This window comes from Gopherus evgoodei, chromosome 4 (assembly GCF_007399415.2).
Source record: "Gopherus evgoodei ecotype Sinaloan lineage chromosome 4, rGopEvg1_v1.p, whole genome shotgun sequence".
NCBI lineage: Eukaryota > Metazoa > Chordata > Testudines > Testudinidae > Gopherus > Gopherus evgoodei.
This window is the reverse complement of record NC_044325.1, coordinates 148,611,789-148,629,047: the sequence shown is the minus strand read 5'-3', so window position 1 is coordinate 148,629,047 and position 17,259 is coordinate 148,611,789. Positions and strand designations below refer to the sequence as shown.

The 17,259-nt window shown below is 55.5% G+C and overlaps 2 protein-coding genes and 1 long non-coding RNA gene across 5 annotated transcripts in view; 1 reads left to right on the top strand and 2 right to left on the bottom strand.

Moving 5' to 3' along the window:
• Positions 1 to 479, bottom strand: part of HIPK1 (homeodomain interacting protein kinase 1) — a 34,310-nt gene extending 33,831 nt beyond the window's left edge. The window contains exon 1 of one of the 2 annotated variants that reach the window (XM_030561771.1): positions 363 to 479. The gene's annotated coding sequence lies outside the window, so the exon portion shown is untranslated. The remainder of the gene's footprint in view (positions 1 to 362) is intronic. The other variant, XM_030561770.1, reaches the window with a different exon arrangement.
• A 405-nt stretch (positions 480 to 884) lies between these two features.
• Positions 885 to 8,242, top strand: LOC115651003. Its single transcript, XR_004000292.1, has 3 exons — positions 885 to 1,111; positions 4,374 to 4,911; positions 8,052 to 8,242. It is a non-coding gene; the product is annotated as an uncharacterized LOC115651003 (long non-coding RNA).
• A 1,568-nt stretch (positions 8,243 to 9,810) lies between these two features.
• Positions 9,811 to 17,237, bottom strand: DCLRE1B (DNA cross-link repair 1B). Of its 2 annotated transcripts, XR_004000291.1 has the most exons (6): positions 17,020 to 17,237; positions 15,729 to 15,945; positions 15,002 to 15,167; positions 14,429 to 14,611; positions 12,476 to 14,023; positions 9,811 to 9,887 (listed from the first exon to the last, which is right to left on the bottom strand). XR_004000291.1 is itself a non-coding variant. In XM_030561765.1 (5 exons), the coding sequence occupies exons 1-5, from the start codon at positions 17,136 to 17,138 to the stop codon at positions 12,864 to 12,866; spliced, it is 1,845 nt and encodes a 614-aa protein (XP_030417625.1). In that variant the 5' UTR covers positions 17,139 to 17,237; the 3' UTR covers positions 9,894 to 12,863. The 2 variants fall into 2 exon arrangements, 1 of the variants encoding a protein (XP_030417625.1); XM_030561765.1 differs by lacking the exon at positions 9,811 to 9,887 and having other exon boundaries at positions 9,894 to 14,023.
• Between the last annotated feature and the right edge of the window lie 22 nt (positions 17,238 to 17,259).

The following is a 17,259-nucleotide window of genomic DNA, read 5'->3' as shown; positions in this document are numbered from 1 at the left end:
ATAGGAACCGAAAGCGAACTCGGCTTAGGAACTGTGCGTGGCACGTAGACAAAGAAAACAGGTGACAATCCTGCCGCCTGGGAGCTGTTTGCTCTGTTCAATAATCAGCCTTTAACGGGCTCGTAGAGCTCTCGCTGTTGCGTTTCACAAGGCCGCCCTCACCCCGCGCCGGGGCCAACACGTACTTCCCCCGCCCGGGCAGTGACACAAGGCGGACTCCGGAGCGAGACAAACCTGAGCGGCCCGGCCCGGATCGGCGCACAAGCGGGGAAGCCGCTCCCGCGGGAGCTCCGGGCTGCCCCCGCCAGGCCCGGCCCGGCCCGAGCAGGCCGCAGAGCCCGGGCGCGCCGCGCCGCACTCACCGCTGGTGGGGGGTCTCAGCCGCGGGCTGGAGCTGCCGGGGGGACACGAGGGGATGCGGGGCCCCGGAGCAGGCGCATCATAGCCCCGGAGCGGCCGCCGGTCCAGGCCCGCCCCGCCCGGGGGGAGCCTCCAGGCCGCTCCGCCGCCGCCAGGCCCCGCCTCGCCCCACGGCCCGGCCTGGCCCGGCTCCCCCCGCTCCGCGCCCCCGCCGCTCGCCGGACCCCGATTCCCTTCGGCCCGCTCCGGCTCCCGCTGCGCTCCGGGCCCTCGGCTGCCTACGCCAGACTGAGCCAGCCGAGCCCCGAACGCGGCCCTGCCCCGGAACAGCCGAGCGCCGAGGCATTGAACCAGGGTCACGTGACGGCTCGGCCCATCGCCATCAGCGTTACCGAGGCGGAAGCGAAGGGCCTCTGTGGTGCTAGTGAGACAGAAGCATGGGCCGAGGGCGCTAGAACTGACCCTTGCGGGATTCCGTCCCTTCCTCCAGCCGCGCTATGCCTGACACAGCAGTGAGTGCGCCCCTAGTGGCCAGAGCCCTAGTGTCCTGAACCCCCACCCCCGGGGGAAGGACCCGGGCCGGTGCGCTGGGCCTCGCCGCGTTGCCATGGGAACGTGGCCCCTGCGCAGCTCTCCCGCTCCAGCAGGCCCCGGAGCAAGGCCGGGTAACCGCGCGCTGGGCCTCGCTGCTCCCTGAGCCCAGCGGGCGGCTGTTGGTGTTTCCTCGCCTCAGACTCTGCCCCAGCCACAGGTCAGCCCGTCTCCAGGGACCTCCCCGGCTCCTTCCACTGCTCTGATCTTCGCCAGGCCCGGCCTGCAGCCCCCTGCCCGGGCAGTACAGACCCCCCCGGGGCCCCCTGCCCACCCCCGGCAGTACAGACCCCCCCCGGATGCCCCCCAGGAAGTACAGAACCCTCCCCGGGCCCCCTGCCCCACCCCCGGCAGTACAGACCCCCCAGGAAGTACAGATCCCCCCTCCCAGTACAGACCCCCCCCGGGCCCCCTGCCCCACCCCCGGCAGTACAGACCCCCCCCGGGACGCCCCCCAGGAAGTACAGATCCCCCCTCCCAGTACAGAACCCTCCCGGGCCCCCTGCCCCACCCCCCGGCAGTACAGACCCCGCCCGGGCCCCCTGCCCCACCCCCCGGCAGTACAGACCCCGCCCGGGCCCCTCCCCACCCTGGGCAAAACAGACCTCCCCCGGGGCCCCTGCTCCCCTCTGGGCAGTACAGACCCCCCCCCAGCTGTACAGACCCCCCGGGCCCCCCACCGCACCCCCGGGAAGTACAGACCCCCCCGGGGCCCCCTGCCCCACCCTGGGCTAAACAGACCCCCCTGGGCCCCCTGCCACCCTCTGGGCAGTACAGACCCCCCCCAGCAGTACAGACCCCCCAGGGCTCCCCGCCCCACCCCTGGGAAGTACAGACCTCCCGGGCCCCCCACCCCACCCTCGGGAAGTACAGACCCCCCCTCGAACCCCCTGCCCCACCCCCAGCCAGACTAAACGTTCATACTGATATCGCTGCAGCCACGCTGGGCTTGGGGGAAGAGCTTAGGGAGTAGGGTGTTGCTTCCTTAACTGCACTGGACTAGTTGAAGTGGCCCCACTTCTGAGTGTAGACAAGCCCTTAACTGAGCTGGTTTTCACCATGGTGCCCATCACATTAGGAAGCAGAAGTCTTGTGATTTGTTTTCTGCGGTGATGGTTTGCACCTCATTACGGAGGGGCAATAACCCAAACAGTGGAATTTTGTTCAGCCCTTTTCCCCCGTGAAGGAAAGCTTGGTGCAGGCTTATCTGTGGTGCCACATCGGGGCTGGGGGATGAGCTAGTAGTGCATGTTGTGGTCAAGGGTACCTCACCTGCCGGCCGCCAGTAAGGAGTAGACGTTTATAAGCAAAGTCCACTAAAATCTAGCCATCTAGGGAGTGTAGCTTGAAACCTGCACTAGCATAACAAGGAACTGAGTACAGTGTAAAGGCCCCAGAGCTGTGTTGGGGTTGCCACCTAGTCCTGGCTGGGCTGGTTTTTCTACTGCTTGCTGGTTGCAATATATCCCTCATTACACACTGGCACATTGCAACTGTAAGCTGCAGGTGTGCACAACCGCACTAGGGAGTCGTACTGCAATCTCCCTACTCTGGCATACAGGCCACCTGGCCAGAAGCATGGGCAGCATGGCACCTGGGGCCCACTTTAAGTGCTGGGCCCTCAAGGTGCCAAAACTGCAGCAGCTGAGGTTCCTGCTCCTCCTGGCACTGGGATCTTGGCAGCAGGCTGGCTGGGTCCAAGACTCAGCAGCAGGGGGGTAAGGAGTGGATGGGGGTGGGAGGCAGGGGCAGTGGGGGGCTGAGGCTCCAGGGAGTACATGGGTCATGGGGGGAAGGCAGGGGCTCCTGTTTCTAGGGGACCACAGGGAGCTTCTCTCTCAAGTCCTGAGAGAGGCTCCTGGGAGCAGGTGGGTGTAGGGGCTCATGGGAAGGCAAAAAGCCTTGAACCCAGCTCCCCACCTGCAAAGTGCCTGTGGGGGGGGGGGTCGGGTCAGGCTGCTAAGAAGGGAAGAGGCGGGTCTTAAATAGCATCTTTAGCCAATCCATAGTGAAGCAGACAGTGCATGTAGTCTATGGAGCAGAGCCATGCCCTCCCCAAACCCAGTCCCCCACCATTTACATTGCACATTGCAGCCCTTGCCCCTTGTGGTACAAATTTTGAGACATTTGGTTCCGGGGCTCCAGGAATTCAACTTGCCCCCAAAATCAGCTCCTTACCCTTGTCCAAGTGCACTAAAATCCATGGGTCTGCAAACTGCTTGAAAACCTGGTATGCTGGCATGGTGTAGCGCAAAGCTGTCGCTTGGGCAAGGGGCTCCTCAGGCCTACTTACTATGTCCCCATGGCCAGCCTCTACTCCACCCTGGTCCCAAGGCCCACTGGGGATATCAGTTGGCGGCTCCTCCATGGGGCCGTGAGCACGGGCGTGTACTTGGCGCGGTTTACCCCTGTCCCGGATACCTGCCCCTTCTGCGGCGTGAGGGAGACCCTGGCGCACGTGTATTTAGAGTGTGCCAGATTGCAGCCCCTACACCGGCTCCTCACAGCCATCCTCTTACGTTTTTGGTTACACTTTTCCCCTCACCTCCTTTTGTATGCACTCCCTATCCGTGGCCCCACGAAGTCCCGGGACCTCCTGGTCAACCTCCTCCTCGCCCTGGCGAAAAAGGCCATCCACGCGACCAGGGAGTGGAGGTTGGCCGACGGAGACTCCGGTGACTGTGGGGCTTGCTTCTGCTCCATGGTCCGATCACGCATCCGGGCGGAGTTCCTCTGGGCGGCGTCCACTGGCTCCCTTGACGCCTTCGAGGAGCAGTGGGCGCTGTCCGGGGTTCTCTGCTCGGTGTCCCCGTTAGGTTCCCTCCTTCTGACCCTTTGACCTCACTCCTGTCCCTGTTCTTTTATTAGTTGTCCCCCGCACTCAGTGGGTTCTGTGGCCCTGTGGTTCCTCCCCTTTGGCTGGGGGAGGATCCTTTAGCAGTGGGCGGGCAGACACCCAATAGGTACTTACTATGTCCCCCCCCTTGAACCATTCCCAGTGGTTCTGGCCAGAGGCAGGGGTTAAGGTTGCTTTGCATGTCCCTTGACTCTCTAGTGCCTAGTTTACAGAGGTTTAAGTCTAGGAGCTCTCTACATTCTGGAAGGTCACAAAGCAGCACTGGGCAACCTTAATGCTGCCTTAATGAAGGCTGGGGCAGAGCCAGGGCAGTGCCTGAGCCTGTAGCACAGCAGGGCTGAGGAGGTGCTAGTCTTTTGATTAAGGGGTTTGAGATTCAGGAGATACCAATTGGCATCTTGATTCTTTGCCACTAACAAAAATCACACTGTGACGTACTGCCGCAGGCTGTCTTTGTGGCAGAACTGTGTCCTGCGGGGGGCGGGAGGGGCTGTTTCTATGGTCCACATTTCTTCACTTGTGCAACGAGTACCAGAGTAAGATTTTATGGTCATGCTATATCTAGGTCCTGAGCCAACTCCTACTGAAGTCCACAGCAGTCTCACTATTGATTTCATTGGGCTCTGGCATGATCCCGGGATGAGGTGAGTTCAGTGTTCCTTGGAAGATGGACCCATGGAAACCCACCTTTCTGCTGCTTCCTGCACTGCTCCCATGCAACTCTGAACCTCTTCCGTGTCTATAGTGAAGGACACAATGCCCCAGCCTCACATGAGCAGCCAGGAGGCTATGTGAAAAGGAAGCGACTCCACTTTATCTCCTGCAGAGTGTTTTGTGCCCCCCATTCACTGGCAATAATGACTGGAAACCACAGGCTGGGTCACAAAGGGCACCTTTTGCACCATGACTGTCACCAGCAGAGGCTGTATGCGACGTGAAAATATTCTCCTCAGCGGCTTGTTAGCTGTCTGCAGAGGCCTGGACTTTCTAGTTCGGGACCAGTGGGCTCACTGTGCAGCAAGATTTGTCCCGAACTAGTCACTTGTCACTGCAGGACTGTACGAGCTGTGGCTGGCACCTGGTCTGTTGTAAATTGAAACCAGGTAAGAATCAGGTTTTGAGCACCGTGGCGACTTCCTCAGAGAAATCCTCAGGCCTGACTGAGCCAGCCATAGATGCACCCAACACTTTATCAAACAGAGAAACTTAGACAGCCCGTGTTTTATAGGAGGTTCTAAATGCTTCTCTTTAGTGATAACTATGAAGGTGACTAAGAAATGCCTTTAACTGCGTGTAGCATCATTTGCTCAGTGCAGATTTGAAAGTGGAGGCTCAGATTCAAGAAATGACATAAAAGGGAGAATTTCTGCTTTAAGTTAGTTCATCTTGATTGTGAACCTATGACAAGTTGTACAGGAAATTATGTAAAGCCCCTGAGTCAGTGTTATCTGCGAAGGTGGGGAGTGGGATTCTTCCAGTTTCACAAGCTTTGTATCCAGAATAGAAAAAAAAGAATCTGTGTTCCAGCAACATTCAGCAATGATACACCAATGAGAGCCAAGTGGGCAGTGTAGCTGGAGCTGAAGTGTTTCCAGCCCTATTCCGTGAAAAGTGGTGGTAAAAATGCTCTGTCTACACCAGTGTCTCTGTTGTATCACCAGCAGAGCTGCATCCTATGTGTTTTCCTTCACTGACTCAGCTCCAGTGTATTGTGGCAGAGTGCCGGCATTTTTAACACCACTGTGACATACCCAGGGTACAATCCAGACTAACAAGTAGCTGCGTCACACCTGCCCTCTAACCTCTGGTGCCCTTTACACGGTCTTGCTGCTGTAGCCTCCAGTCTGGAGTGCTCACAAAGAGCCTGCAAGTCACTCCCAGCCATGTCTGTGTGCTGCAGTCAGCCAGCCCTTGGCTCTCACCAGCCTGAGTTGTACTGCACGGTGACCCCAACTCACTTCCAGGCCTAGCTTTTCCCCCAGAAGCGTATGTCCTGTACTGCCCAGCCCTCTCCTGGACAATGCAAGTTTATATAAAGTCCATCATTTCATCCACAGAAATACGCACACATCTTGTTACCCCCAACAACATTTCCCAGACACTTTGATTTAAACCCATCGGTTCACATCAAACAATAAAACAAGTTTATTAACTACAAAGAGACAGATTTTAAGTGCATACAATTAACGAGGAATTAAATGTCAGAAATGGTTACAAGAAAAACAAGCTAAAATACAATTGGTGCCTAACTTAAACTGTTAAATTCAAAGCAAAGCTTTCTCATTGCATGCTCTCAGCAGTTCTTACTGACCAAACCTCTTGGGTCAGTGGCTGTTTCCTTTGTCCCTTTTGGTGCAGTGAACTGATGGATAGATGGATGGATGCGGGGGTGAGGGGGAAGGCAGGGTGAGAGAGAGAGGAAACAAGGAGTCTCATTCAGGGAAGGATGTTGGCTGCTGTGTTTTAAGCAGAGCACATATTCCTTTATTTGAGACAGACCTGTTTGCCAACCACTGTTTGGAACATGTGTTAATGACATACAGTGGAATCTTATAACTTCACAAACAATGTTGCCACACACAATTTATCAGGTCAGTAATGACCAGCAAATTTAAGTTTTCAAATGATACAAATCTTCATATAAAGATTATGACAACAGAATGTAGGGTGTGGACACGGGTTACGGGGGTCTCACAACCATGCCGAATGTAGGCAAGACCAAACACATGTCATAGCATGGTCCTAACACCCTCTAGTCCTGTTTTTAGTGGCTGGCTAACCTATTTCGGCCTGATGAAGTTCTGAGCCACATTTAAAACCTATTCAGGAAGTGGCTCAGGACCCAGATGGGAAAGACAGAGAGGGACAAGTTTATCTTAAAGGATCCATGGCTGCTGCAGATCTTACAGGATGTACTTTTTTACATCTGTTCTTAGAACCAAAGTCCTGCTAAGCTAATGCACATGTGGCCAGTTCATTCCTTGGCATGACTGGCAAGCTGATCACTGCTCATCCCTGAATGCCTGATTTTCTGGGGCACTGCATGTTTATAGAAAAGGCTGTATTTCACATTTTATTCCCGGGGATGGCTCACTAAGTGGGAGGGCTCAGCCAGTCGCTAGCACAACTGTCAGCTCCAACATCAGACACAGCGAACATCATGACATGGGCCAGGCTGGACACCCCACATGATGCAGGACCCTCACTTCATGGCTTTGCCAACACTCAGCATGTCCCACCAGGGCTGCTGCTCCTAGACATGTCCCCATGGTAGCAATAAGCATAGCCAGGGCACCGGGCAGCCACAGCGGTTTTAGGACCACGTTGTCAGAGCAGGTTGAGATGACAAAGTGGCACATTGCCTGTACAGTAACTCCTCACTTCAAGTCATCCCGGTTAATGTTTCATTCTTAGTTGCTGATCAGTTAGGGAACATGCTTGTTTAAAGTTGTATAATGCTCCCTTCTAACTCGTTTGGCAGCCGCCTGCTTTGTCTACTGCTTGCAGGAAGAGCAGCCCATTGGAGCTAGCTCGTGGGGTCTTGGAACCAGGGTGGACCAGCAGCCCCTTATCAGCTCCCCGTTCCCTATGCAGCAGCTGCCTGCAGTTCAGCTGTGTCCCTCCCCCAAATGACATGTACTGCTCCTGCCCTCTGCCGTGGAGCTGCTTGGAGACAAACTGGGAGAGAGAGAAGGAAGAGGGGTGCAAATGCCAGGATGCCCCCCCACACACATACCCCATCTTCCATAGAGCAGGGGGGACACACCAGGGCTCAGGATGGAGGGAGCTTGCAGCAGCTGCAGTCTCAGCAAGCTGATCTAATTAACAAGGCAGTGTACTTAAGGGAAATGCACATCTCTCCCTCCATTCCTGCTGCCTTGCAGAGTGAGAGAGTTAACCCCTGAGGGCTCAGCCAATTGCTAGTTCATCATTTAGCAGTAAGGGAAATAGCCTACCCTCTGACTCCTCCACCTCAACCGAGCTTCACAATCATCATCACTGTGTACCAGTATTAAATTATTGGTTTAAAACTTATTGTGTGTGTGTGTATATATATAATATAGTCTTGTCTGGTGAAAAAAATTTCCCTGGAACCTAACTCCCTCATTTACATTCATTCTTATTAAAGCGTGGCAGCACTTTAACATTTCCAGTGTAGACAAGCCCTAAGTGAAGCATGCATGGACACGTGATTTGCCCATATGATTCTAAATACCATCTTGTTCCCTGTAATTTTCCACAGTGAGAACAATGGGCCAGGAAACACCTCCATTTTGCCTCTTTTCTGCTCAAACCTCTGGACTATGGATTTATACTAATGGGAGCATCTAACCAAGGGACTGCGGACTTTCCAACAATTTGGAAGCAACCAGAGACTTAACAAGCCAGCAGTTTATTCCATCACTGCTACAAGCCTGAATGAAGAACTTTGCAATTGTTGTATGTATTTCATTCCTTTAACCAATTTTAACTCTCACCTTCCTTTCTTTCCTTTTCTAAATAAACCTTTAGATTTTAAATACTAAAGGATTGGCAATAGCATGATTATTGGGGAAGATTTGAGTTATATATTGACCTGGGTATGTGGCTGGTCCTTTGGGATCAGAAGAACCCTTTTGTTTAATGAAATTGGTTTCAAATAACCACTCATCTTTAAATCTAGTGTCTGGGTGTGGAATCCAGGACTGGAATAGCTAAGGAGGCTGCACTTCTGTCTCACCACACTGGCTAGCAAGAAGTCTGAAGTTTATTTTGTTGCTGGTTTGGTACCTTTCATGGAAGAGTTTTGGGGGGTGTTAGCCCTTTTTCCCAGTAGCTTGTCCTGAATTTGGTATTCAGTTGTGACCCACAGGAGGAATGGTGACAGGCCCTCCCCAGAGAGTGGCAGCTGTTGCACAGAAAAAAGCATCCGACAGAAGCAGAAACACCCATCTGGCACTGTGGGAAGCACCTGAATGTGCCTAACGCACAGGCAGCCTTGTGGCTGAGATCTCCCTCACTTCTATCATTCAGACTCTCCTGCAAAATTTTATTGCCCTTCAATAAACCTGTGGGAGAGGCTTTAGGTTCCCCTGCTCCTATGTAATTTAAGTCATGTCCACTGAAATGACAGGAAATACCTTTTATGTTCCAGTAGCAGAACTCAGAGTTTCCCCTGCAGCTTCTGTGTTCAGCCGTTGGGAGCAGACACTCAGCCTGTAGGATGGTCACTGTGTTTGGGTTGGGGGAGAGAAGTGGGTTAACTTTCTGAAGAGTAAGATAGCGATAGCACTTGGCTGAGTCATTAATCCAGGGGTCGGTCTAGTTTATTTGTTACTGCTGGGGACTAACAGCCAGGGCTGTAAACCTGAGGGCAGGATCCTTGCGACTGTTCAAACCACACTGGTCATTTACAGCAAATGGCAGAAGAGAACTACACAGCTACTCAGAATAGCAGGGACATATCTAACGATTAGAACAGGAGCCTGGAAAATGGAACTACTTTCCCAATATTCCACATGGCATCCCTGCCCCTACCACTCCATGCCGGGGGACAGTGACACCCACAGCTTGATGCCAGCCACCATGGTGTTTTCGGGATATAGATGAAATTATGGGATAGAAAAAGTTGCATGCTCCCAGTCACCCACGCGTGACTCATTTCAGCCCTACCATGCATTGTCAAAAGCCCAAAAGACAGGGCACTGGATAGTGGCCAGATGCACACTGGGTACAAAGACACACACCTACCGATGGTGCAATCACCGTATATTGACACAAGCACTCCTGGTGAGCACGCGCGGCACTGACACAAGAAGCCAAGCATGCATGCAGACAAGCAGCACACGTTCTGCAGCGGCTTCATGCTGACGTGACTTGTGCCTGCAGCAGTTTGTAGTGTAGCTGTGCCATCGGTTTTCATTTAAAAGAACAAAAAATCTCTGGCCCTCATAGTTGTGAAGAAAATCTTGTACCCCTGTCGTGTACCTGGGTGTAGCCAGTGCAGCAAGATCTGATTGAGCCTTCGGTTTGCTTGAGACAATAGCTCTGCCGTATGATCCACCGTGCTCGGCTCCAGGGACAGGATGAATGCAGCTGCCTGGCAGACAATTGAAACATGTCATTGTTACCTGTTCCATTGCTGAGTGAAGCCTGTCCTGAAAGGAGAGCAGTCAACACAAACCCCCATTCTGGTGCCCCAAGGGGATGGTGCATGGGAGCCATCACCCAAAACCGATCCGTGGAGCTACAAGGCTGTGGGAGAATGGGAGTGTGAGCCCCACCAAGGGGCAGCCGATCCCACCAAACTCAGCACTTCGCCTGAACCCCTCTCACCCAGGGGTCCTGCCTTAGCAGGAAGGTCCTGATCTGCCTGGTTCTGGCTCTAGAGTTATGTTCGCTAAGCCTCCCTTCGAAGGAGGCTGCCTGCAGGCTCGAGCAAACATCATCACGGGCTCAGGCTTTTCTTCAGAACCATGAGAGCAAGTTTTGGTTTTAGATGAAAGCTGAATTCAGCCACCACCACATGCCTCGCACCTGGGGTCCAATACATATAATCTAGCGCTAGCCAGATGCGCAACCAAACCCCACTGCAGGGAGGCCTGCAGAACCCATGCAAACATGAGAACCCATGTGAGCAGTGCCTCCGGGATGGCACGTGGAAGAGTTACGCCACTGTTTGTTCCCCTGCTCTGTCACAGGGCTGGTCACAGCAAGCCTATCCCATCTTAGCATGGCCTGCAGCCCAGAGAGATGGAGAGCCAGTTGTGATGGGAAAAGCCTGTGTGTACCACATGGCAGGACCGCACCCTGCATGGGGCTACAATCTGCCTCGTTTAGTGCAGGTTAGGAGCAGCTCTCGAGGCCCCAAAGAAATTGCTGGGCAGCCTCTGTATGGACTGAGTTCAGTGCTTATAATCCAGCTCGCAGACATCACAAGCTGATGTGGGTCGCAGTCTCCAGTGACTCCAGCACAGACTCCGAGCCGCACCCCTATGGGCGGCTGGCAGGGGAGGATCAGAGCCATCCTGGCAAGGTCCTTCCTTCAACATCTGAGCTCCCTGACAGACACAGTGCTAGTTGTAAACCTTACTTGCTTTTTAATGCTCCTGCCAAAGCCCTGTCTGAGAGAATGAACCCCGAATGCCAAGCACGGCACCGAGTAGCCAGGGCTCTGCAGCACGCACAACTGGAAACACGATGCTGACGCTCAGCTGTCACCGCGAGGATCATGGGGCTTGGTTAACTGAACAACCAGAGATTATCCAGCAGTACTCAGGCGGCTTGCAGCTTTGTGCCTCCCCAAGAACGACAGGAAGCCAGGACGGGACAGACTGATTATACCAGCTCCATGACATCAGCACAGAAGCCAGATTTTTTCAACTTGGTTTATTTGAGTTTTGTATAAATAACACTTTTCTCCACACACTTTCAGAGCTTAACACAGACACAGCGATTCACGAGATTCTCCTCAGGCACCAAGGGGGGAAGGCCAGTGCTGCAGCCTCCTTCTGTACAGCCAGGAGCAACTGAACAACAAAATTATGGGGGCCCTGGGAGGGCTTCCAGTGGCTCTGAAGGACACATCTTTCCCTGGCGTCCAGCAGATGCGTCAGTGCCCATGGCAGTGTATTTTTTGGGCAGGCAGCCATTCTGCTGAGCCCTCACTGCACTCGTACAGGGGGTCAATGTGGGGGTGGCAGCAAAGCTCTTTCACCAGGGGACAGCCTGTCTGGGACCTCAGCCCTATTGGGCTAGGAGTAGCTCCCTAAGAACCTGAAGGCTGCCCCCTCCCTCGCATCCCACCCGTTGCCGGCACAGGCACAAAGCAGCAGGTCTAACACTCGTCTAGGAAAACTAGAAAGGTGCCACCTGCCCAAGCAGGTACAAGTAAAGGAAATGCCCACAGAGGGTCACCTTGAGGTCCGCTGAGCTAAGCTGTCCCTAAATCCCACGCCAAGGAGAGCGAAGCTGGTTACGTCCAGCTCGGCAGAACCGAAAGGTGGCGATCGCTTCCTTCAGAATCTAGCTTAACCCAGCAAGAGAGCAAGCACATTCTCATCTCGAACGCGGCATGGCTAATACTGGCAGCACTGAAAGAGCCACAGACTCCGTGACTTTTGACCTAACGAAGGTGCCTGGAGTTTGCACACTGCCGGAGGCAGTCGTTCTGGTCTGACTCACTGATACGGGGCACAAGGATCAAGGGCTGGAGGGAGAAGAAACAACAGTTCACAAATGAACGTAGACACTCCAAACAATGCAACAAACTGCACCAGGGACCCAAGTCCTTGGAATTCACAGAATTCCTCCTGCCCCAGTTCATGACATGAGAGAGCATTTACAGCTCCAACCACAAGCTGGCCCAATCAGGATGGGACAGCAGCTGTGTCGCCAGGGAGAGCCTCCCACAAGCCTGTGATGTTAGTGTCTCTAAATACAGCCTGACAGCGATCCAGAGAGGCCTGAAAACTCTTCACTGTCTCTTTAAAACAAGCTCCCAAGCCACTAGGATAGCTGAGCACACACCAATCCCTGTCAGCAGTTAGGAATGCAAACAGCAGGAGGGAGAGGATGGGGCTCTCCAACTTCCTTCTTGTTTGCTGTCAAGCAGGAGAATGGTTCTCTCCTCTCATAGGAACATGAATGCGGAGTCACGCCCAGCAGCTCACAACCCCTCCGGCTCACCTCCCTGGAACCATTCCAATTCCCTTTACCATAAGGTGTAGCAAACACAGTGTCCTCCTGGGATCTGCATTTGCGTGAGTGCCAGGCTGACACCCCAGGACACGGACAGGGTCACAGATAGTACTTGGGAGTTATCCCCGTACTGTGGCCAGTAATGACACAACAAACGTGTAATTTTAGAATGTTCAGCAAACAAACAAAAAGAGAGTCTAGGAGCTGCTGCAAACTCTGCCATTCTTCTCTCAGGCAACAGAAGGGAGCTTTCAGCATAAAGCCCCGAGCTGGGCCATCTCCTGTTGGCTGGCTCAGAGCAGCCCTGGCAGACAGCACACACTGACAACACTTGGGAGAACAGGACTTTTGCTGCTAGCTCCACACGCGCTGGCTGTTAGAGCCCATCCTTTCTCCTGAAATAGTTTTCGATCTGCCAGTTAAAGCTCTCTGCAGAGTATTGCTTTAGGGTGTTTAATGGAGCAAGCAAATACTCCTCTGCAAGCCCACAGGCAACATGACTGCTGGCCACAGGGGACCAGCTGGCCAGGGTGACACCGTCACCAGCTGCTCCTGGGGGAAGAAATTTCTCAGTCTGCAGGCAGGTTAAACTCTGTTTGTGTGAGGGGAGAGCTGCCTTCTTCTGCACGGAGGCCAGTGTTAAGGGGGCCCAGTCCCCCAGGGGAGGCTGGCATGGGCTGGTGTGTTTCTTCCCTGTTTGCCAGAATAAAGTACTTGTGTGTGGCTGTGCTGTGTCCTTTGTGCTGCTGTGGGACGTCCGGGCACCGGTGTCCTTGGGCGGCAGTGGCTGCGTTCTGGCAGGTGTCTGTGTATTGGGCTGTGCTGAAAAAAGCTGCCTCTGGGAACCATGCAGCTGGCATAACTCCACTTTGATTCCCTTCCTCTCGCCCCTGCAACACACAAAGCTGCCTTGTGAATGGGTGTTGGGGTCCCTAGGCTGCTCTGAGGAGCTCTGCTGGCTAATCGTCACATCCCCAAAATGCTCCAGCCAGTTTGTATGTTTCTCTGGGGATGCAAAGGAGTCTTTCCTAGGCACGGGCTGCTGGGTGGCTCTTTGCTGCTCCCTGCTCTCTCTCAGCTGCGTGAACTTCTGCCCAGACTCTGGAATCCTGGGCTCAGGTAACACCTTGTGGTCAGAGCTCAGGTATTTCTCAAAGTACGACAAACACACGTTTCTCTTGACAATTGGAACTATGGAGCAGGGCTTCAGCCACTGTACAAACTCCAGCAGCTCTGAAAAGGAGGAGTGGTCTGAATAGGGCACAAGGTGAACACTGCGGTGGGGGATCTTCACTGGGCGGCTGGTAGGGAGAATGGCAATGGTGGGGCGCTGCTGGTTCCAGCTGATCATGGCTTCCCAGCAGATTTCAGAGATGTCCACACCGTGGATCCAGCCAGCCCCCTTCTCAGCAGTGAAGACGTCCACCAGGCCAAGCACTTTCATCTGCTCCAGTCTCTTGGGACTCACCACAATCCAGGTCTGAAACTCTAAGGCCAAGTCCACCAAGAGCGACTCTTTGCCCAGGCTGTAGACCCCTGGGAAGAAGCAAACAAGGGGGCTCAGGAACTCAGACCTAAACAGCATTTTGCAAAGGCAACAAGAAGGTGCCATTACCAGGACGGGGGTGAGTGGCATGGGCCTATAGGTTACTGGGCCCAGCACCCAGGAAGAGACAGGCCCTGTCCTTCCAATCTATGCTGGAAGGGGAAGGAAAACCACCACCTGCCCCGTGCAGCACACCTCAAAGGAATGAAAATTAGCTACATCTGTCCTCTGAGCCAGTCAAAATACACAACCCAGGCTCAGCGAGCTGCTGTACCTCTTCCACTGTGTGTCCCCTCCTAATGCAATTCCCTCCCATTAGGCACTGAGTGCCCAGAAATACAGTCAGTCCCTGGCTCTGGAGCCAGCCCCACCCACATGCCGTGATGCCTACTCACCAATCTTGACCTCGTAATCTGGGTGGGCCCTAATCAGCTCTTTGATCTGTTCAGTGGCCTGCTGGCGGGAGGGCAGGTCACCCAGCGGGTCACAGTTTGTGTTGTCCAAGTAGAGAACGTCAATTTGTTTCCGGTTCCTTAGCGCCGGTTCCTGCAGCATGGTGGGAGTGTAACGAAAGTCACCTGGCACAAGACAAAACCCCAAACACACAGAACTGTGGGAGCCCAGCCTGGTGGTCCACGCACTGCTACGGCAGAGACCTGGCTTAGAGCCTCTGCCTGCCAAGGCCCCACCGCCTGCTGGCTCTAGCCCCGGGCTCCCACCTGAATGATGCAGGTTTGATTCCTGGCCTGGTGAGTAACCTGTTTCTCCCCAAGGGGTGGTGCTAGCATGACTCCCCTTCCGAGCCCATAAACCTCAAGACAGGAGGCAGGGCCCGGGGTCTGCGGGAAAGGTCAGGAGTGACCTGTGGTAGAAGCACAGGGCTCTGGCAGGGACCCTAGAACCAAACACGCCCAGTGCTGGGCAGGAAGGCAAAGGGGGTCTCTGGGCTCCAGGATTGGGGCTTGTACCTGTGTAAAGGATGACACCAAAGGGGCCCTCAAAGAGGAACATGACTGAGCCAGGGCAGTGGTTGGCATCTATCAGGGTCACCGTCATGGTCCTTTTACCAACTTCATCAAGGGCCACGAGGTGGCTCTGCCCCACTTCCAGGGGCCGGATCCAGCGCTCTGCCACCTGGAAGGAAGCACAGGGCTGGTCAGGTGGAGTCGGCCTCAGACCCGCTCCCTCCCAACAGAGGGATGAAGCCTCCTTCCCCATTCACTTAGCTGACTAGCTGCTCTAGGGCCCAACCCCATTCTCTGGGCTGTTCTTCACTATTCACCCAGACGCTTCCCTGCTCTGCGCTACCTTTCCTGGCAGGAGGCCCCCCCTCAGTTGGCCCCATGGGAGACAACGCTCTGCTCTGGGAGTTGGGTACCGCAATCTAACCAGAGCGTCTCCCGAGGGACGGGATCCATTCTCATCTCCTCAGCAAGCTGCACAGCAGAGCTCTGTAGCCGGATCGCTCTCGGTCTGACTTGCTCTTTGTTCATTATGAAAAACAGCAAATCTTAACCCCCAACTCCAAAAGCTTGGTCCCAAGATGCCCCTTCCTCATCACAGACTCCTGGGTAGCAAACACAGTAACTGTGTTTTCACCCTTCCAACACTCGGCTTTATCCAAGTGACATGCAAACCATGGCCCTGGGTTTGGCCCCCCCGAGCTGCTGTCTGGCCCTGTGGGCTGGCTCCTACCTTCAGCCTGTGGTGCAGGATTCGCCCCGTGAGGGGGGAGCAGTAGATGGGCCGGTGCCAGGTGCTGGATAAACCCACTGTGTGGTCAGAGTGCATGTGGGAGAGAAAGAACAAGCGAGCATGGCTGGCTTTCCTGATGCTCCAAAAATCCACTGCAATGGGTGTGCCTGGGATGAGTGCCCCATTCATGGCCCGGGCACCGGCGAACGACCCCGCACTGCAAAACAGAGTCACATTTTCACCATTAAAGCCCCCATGTTTGGGGTTCTGGGGCATCAGCAGAGTTTACTGGGGGGCTGTGGGTCAGCAGTGAGGGGCACTGGCAGGGCTAGGGAGGAGGAAGGGGAGCAAGCAACACTGGCAGTGCGGAGGGGAGGCGGATCCGGAGCAGGGTGCCTCGGCAGGGGGAGGGGCGGATTGGGAACAAGGGGCATGTCACAGAGGTCACGGGGTGCGGAATGGGAGGGAAGGGCACTATCAGGGCAGGGATTGCCGGTTGGGAGTGAGGGGCGGAGGTAGGGCGGGGGGTGTGTGTGGATCCGGAGTGAGGGGTAGGAGAAGGGCGGGGGGGGGGTGGATCCGGAGTGAGGGGCACAGGCGGGTGGGGGGGGGGCGGAAGGGGAGCAAGCAGCACTAGCAGTTTGGGGGGGGGGATCAGGAACAAGGGGAACGTCACAGAGGCGGGGGGTGCGGAATGGGAGGGAAGGGCACTGTCAGGGCAGGGGGGCTGCCGGTCGGGAGTGAGGAGCAGAGGTAGGGCGCGGGGGTGGATCCGGAGTGAGAGGCAGAGGTACGCCGGGGGGGGAGTGGATCCGGAGTGAGGGTTCCGGGCGGGGTGGATCCGGAGTGAGGGTTCTGGGCGGGGTGGATCCGGAGTGAGAGGCAGGGGTACGCCGGGGGGGGGGTGGATCCGGAGTGAGGGTTCCGGGCGGGGTGGATCCGGAGTGAGAGGCAGGGGTACGCCGGGGGAGGGGATGGATCCGGAGTGAGGGTTCCGGGCGGGGTGGATCCGGAGTGAGAGGCAGGGGTACGCCGGGGGAGGGGATGGATCCGGAGTGAGGGTTCCGGGCGAGGTGGATCCGGAGTGAGAGGCAGGGGTGGGGCGGGGTGGATCCGGAGTGAGGGGTCCGGGCGGGTGTGGGGGGGCGGAAGGGGAACAAGCAGCTCTAGCGGGGGGCGGGGGGGCGGAAGGGGAACAAGGGGCACGTCACAGGGCAGGGGGGCTGCCGGTCGGGAGTGAGGGGCAGGAGCGGGGGCGGGGGGGTGGATACGGATCCAAGACCTGCCTCACCCGATCAACCAAATTCTTCCCGAACGTCCCGTTCCCGCCGATGACTTGAGTGACAGCGCCAGCGAGCGGCACTGCGCAAGCGCGAAGTGCATCGCGGTAGTGGGAGCAGTTAGGCGCATGCGTTCTTGTGCTATGGTGGGCGGGGCCGTGCTCCCGGAGGACGTTGGAAATGCTGCGCATGCGTCCTGCGACGGCGGCGCTCTGGATAGTGATGCAGTGCGCGTGCGTAGTGAGAGCTGT

Bases quoted from the DNA above. Each gene is read 5' to 3' on its own strand.
- DCLRE1B (XM_030561765.1), bottom strand. From the start codon at position 17,138: ATGCGCCTAACTGCTCCCACTACCGCGATGCACTTCGCGCTTGCGCAG. The intron at 15,168-15,728 runs GTAGGAGCCAGC...GCTTCCTTCCAG, and splicing joins TCCTGCACCACAGGCTGAAG to GTGGCAGAGCGCTGGATCCG. The intron at 14,024-14,428 runs GTGAGTAGGCAT...GCTTCTTCCCAG, and splicing joins AGATTACGAGGTCAAGATTG to GGGTCTACAGCCTGGGCAAA.